Raw genomic sequence first — 3687 nt, forward strand, 5'->3', positions numbered from 1 at the left:
CTCTAAACTGTCGTACAGAAATACCCATACGAATCCATTGGTTCTCACGATTTATGAAGAACGCCAAAGGGGTATTCTCGGTAAGAAACAATCTAATCGATAGTCGCCTTCACTTGCAAACCAAGGGAGATGCGAAACCACCACACCAAAGAAAGTACAGTTTTTAGTTGTCTGACCCACTACTTCTTCGGTAAAAGGTTTTATCTAAAACTATTTATGAAAGTCGTTGACGATACATATATACAATATGTGATTTAACTGAAAACGACAATAAAGGTGCACAAGTCACACAACGCTGGTGAAACTTACGAGCCAAGAAAACACTTGAGTCGTGACATGAAACACGCAGCTAGGATACAAAAGTTCTCTCAATATTTTTGTAAAGACCGATTACGGTCAGATTCCTTCTTCTAGAGTCAGCTTTCGACTTTATCTCATAGAGACTTGCCTACTTTATTTAGTAGAGTCCTTGTCCGACTCTAACTTCAAGTCATATGAGCTCATTAATTTCCACCTCTCCAAATTAAGCCTTCAATATTTTGTCTTGAATAGTTAGCTTTCCTCTCTAGCTAATCAACTTTAAAAATTATTATTTTTCTGCAAGTGGGCATTGCTTGGCAAACTATCAACAGAAATTATAGAATATATATCAAGAAAATGGTTCAGATGTATATAAAAGGCATACATTATTCATAGACAGCTACTGAAATTTGATTGGCCACCAAACTACAAAACAACTTCAAGAAGGCTGGAGTTAAAAGGCAAGTCAGAGAAAGACACATCAATATAAACTCAAAACAAAACATCATAACAACAACAATAACAAACATATAACTAATGGCAAAGCGACAACTGTTGATGCTTGGAATTAGGGCAAGCTTTCACACTATCGCTGCCGTGCTTGTGGCCGGAGTAATATTCACTGCCGTGTTTTTGTCCCGAAATGGTGTGCCAAAGGAATACAATCAGAGCCACGGTGTTTCGGACCGAGGGGGAGATAGTGGGAGGGAGTGTAATTTGTTTGAAGGGAAATGGGTATTTGATAACGAGTCATACCCTCTTTATAAAGAAGAAGATTGCAAGTTCATGTCTGACCAGTTGGCTTGTGAGAAGTTTGGGAGGAAAGATTTGAGTTACAAATTCTGGAGGTGGCAACCTCACACATGCGATCTCCCAAGGTTTATTTCCTTCTGTATTGTTTTCACTTCACATTTTACATCTTTTTCTTTATTTATGGCAATTAGTATCAAACATGTTGCATTATCTCCGCTAGTTATACACTTTTTCAGTTAAAATTATTCAAGAAGAATCTTTGTTTACTAATTTAGCAAAAAGAATTTGACATAAGTCAACTAACTTCTTCTTTAAATGTGTATCTCAGATTTGTTTTCTTTTTTGGTAAGGATGTATGATTTGTACATAAAGGTTGGTATGATTTCATTTCACTAACTAATTGAGACATTTGGTTGTAGCAACAAGTAAAGCCTTTGTTCCATCGTCCTATATTAGTTAAATTGATGAGAATTAGCTTTGACAATATGAAGATAATTTTTTTTTTTGGTAATATCACTTTGTATTACTCAGAAAAGTAAAAGTGAATTTACATGTGGTTTGGCTTAAGTTGGGCCCTTATTGTTTATATGTTAAAGACGATTAGTGTTACCAATATTGTTATTCTTGAAATCATCTAAAAAGGTTCAACGGGACAAAGTTGCTGGAGAGGCTAAGAAATAAGAGGATGGTGTACGTAGGAGACTCCTTGAACAGAGGCCAATGGGTATCAATGGTGTGTATGGTTAGTTCGGTCATTACTAACCCAAATGCGATGTATATGCACAACAATGGCTCTAACCTTATCACCTTCAAATCTCTCGTAAGTACTCCAAATAATTCACACTCAATTAATTTTTGTAAAGTGGGCGGTTACATAAGAGTAAATAATGGTGTGGGTTAGAACCATCTTTTAGAACATGCGCAAGAAAGTTGCATGCAAATATGCAAATAGTGTATTAGTTCAATATTCCCCAATTTTAAAATTGTTTTTTGAAGAAAGTTTAAAAAATCTCTAAAAACTAAAGCCTTTTGTTATATATTTTTTTCCAATATTCTTTTTCATTAGAACAATAATATTCCTTTGATTAATGTTTAAAAGTGATCTCCAAATAATATGAGCTCGATTTTTTGTGGATAATCAGGAGTACAATGCGACAATAGACTTCTATTGGGCTCCTTTACTGGTGGAATCCAACTCGGACGACCCAACAAACCATAGATTACCCGATCGGATAGTTCGGATCCAATCAATAGAGAGACATGCAAGGCATTGGACAGAATCTGATATCATCGTCTTCAACTCTTATTTATGGTGGAGAATGCCTCATATCAAGTCATTGTAAGTTTTTTTTCTTTACCTTATAGTTAAACGCAATTATTCCCAATATGTAATAAATGGGTAATGTACTATAAAATATATATAAAAAGGTGGGGGTCGTTTGAGAAGTTAGATGGAATATACAAGGAAGTGGAGATGGTGAGGGTTTATGAGATGGCTTTGCAAACTCTTTCTCAGTGGTTGGAGGTTCACGTGAACCCCAATCTTACCAAACTTTTTTTCATGTCCATGTCTCCCACCCATGAAAGGTACCTTTCTCTAACTCTTTTCGATATCCATGATATATACTGCTTTTTTATCTTTCTTTTTACCTTTCGTATCTTCATTATTATTCTTTACTTTTTTTGGTAAATATGTTATTCTCCTAATGTATCAACTGGTTTCTTAGAGTGGGAGTGGAATTTTCTCTAGTTGAACTTTGTTTCATGTTCGAATATAATTAAAGGTCCTTTTGTGTTTTCCCACGTCTTTTTCCATAGCGTATTATGTTACTGTTATATATTTTTAAAATTACACTATTGTTATATAATGAGGATATTATTTGGTTTCTTACAGTAGATAACAAGTAAAATTAACTACAGTCTACATATATTATATGTAGGGCTGAAGAATGGGGAGGAAAACTTCGTGAGAATTGTTATGGAGAAACTAGTAAAATAGATAAAGAAGGATATACTGGAAAAGGGTCGGATCCAAAGATGATGAGAGTCTTAGAAAATGTGCTTGACGGGCTTAAAAGTCGAGGATTGAACATGCAGATGATAAACATTACGCAACTATCGGAGTATCGAAAAGAAGGTCATCCTTCGATCTACAGAAAACAGTGGGAAGTACCATCGAAGGAAAATGAAATCGTGAATCCAAATAGTAACTCAGATTGTATACATTGGTGTTTGCCTGGAGTTCCTGATGTTTGGAATGAACTCCTTTATGCTTATATTGTTGATAATCACTCTAGTTGAAAGCTACGCTTACATCTTTTTTTTTTTTTTTTTTTTTTTTTTTTTTTTTTTTTTTTTTTTTNTCTACGTATTCCACTTCAATTGTACAGTTGATTAGCTTACCATCATTTGTTTTTAAAACCAAAAATTTAACATGTTTTCTTAATTTTCATTTCTTATTTCATGGATGAATTTGCTAGGTGAGATGGTATTCCTTTCTAACTGATTAAACTTAATCTTGGAACCTATAAGTTTTCTATTAAATAATCATAACCATTACCAAATCCTTTTTTTTTGGGTCAAGACATTTTTTTGGCTTTGGGCCATAATTAGTATAGGCTTTGAAAGTATTGA

The 3687-nt window shown here is 34.1% G+C and overlaps 1 protein-coding gene across 1 annotated transcript; it reads left to right on the top strand.

Moving 5' to 3' along the window:
* Window positions 710-3487, top strand: LOC104792632 (protein trichome birefringence-like 34). The gene is made up of 5 exons (XM_010518822.2): window positions 710-1178; window positions 1696-1873; window positions 2196-2392; window positions 2482-2640; window positions 2994-3487. The coding sequence occupies exons 1-5, from the start codon at window positions 838-840 to the stop codon at window positions 3352-3354; spliced, it is 1236 nt and encodes a 411-aa protein (XP_010517124.1). The 5' UTR covers window positions 710-837; the 3' UTR covers window positions 3355-3487.

This window comes from Camelina sativa, chromosome 6 (genome assembly GCF_000633955.1).
Source record: "Camelina sativa cultivar DH55 chromosome 6, Cs, whole genome shotgun sequence".
Classification (NCBI taxonomy): Eukaryota; Viridiplantae; Streptophyta; class Magnoliopsida; order Brassicales; family Brassicaceae; genus Camelina; species Camelina sativa.

Bases quoted from the DNA above. Each gene is read 5' to 3' on its own strand.
- LOC104792632 (XM_010518822.2), top strand. From the start codon at position 838: ATGGCAAAGCGACAACTGTTGATGCTTGGAATTAGGGCAAGCTTTCAC. The intron at 1,179-1,695 runs GTTTATTTCCTT...TCATCTAAAAAG, and splicing joins CACACATGCGATCTCCCAAG to GTTCAACGGGACAAAGTTGC. The intron at 2,393-2,481 runs GTAAGTTTTTTT...ATATATAAAAAG, and splicing joins ATGCCTCATATCAAGTCATT to GTGGGGGTCGTTTGAGAAGT.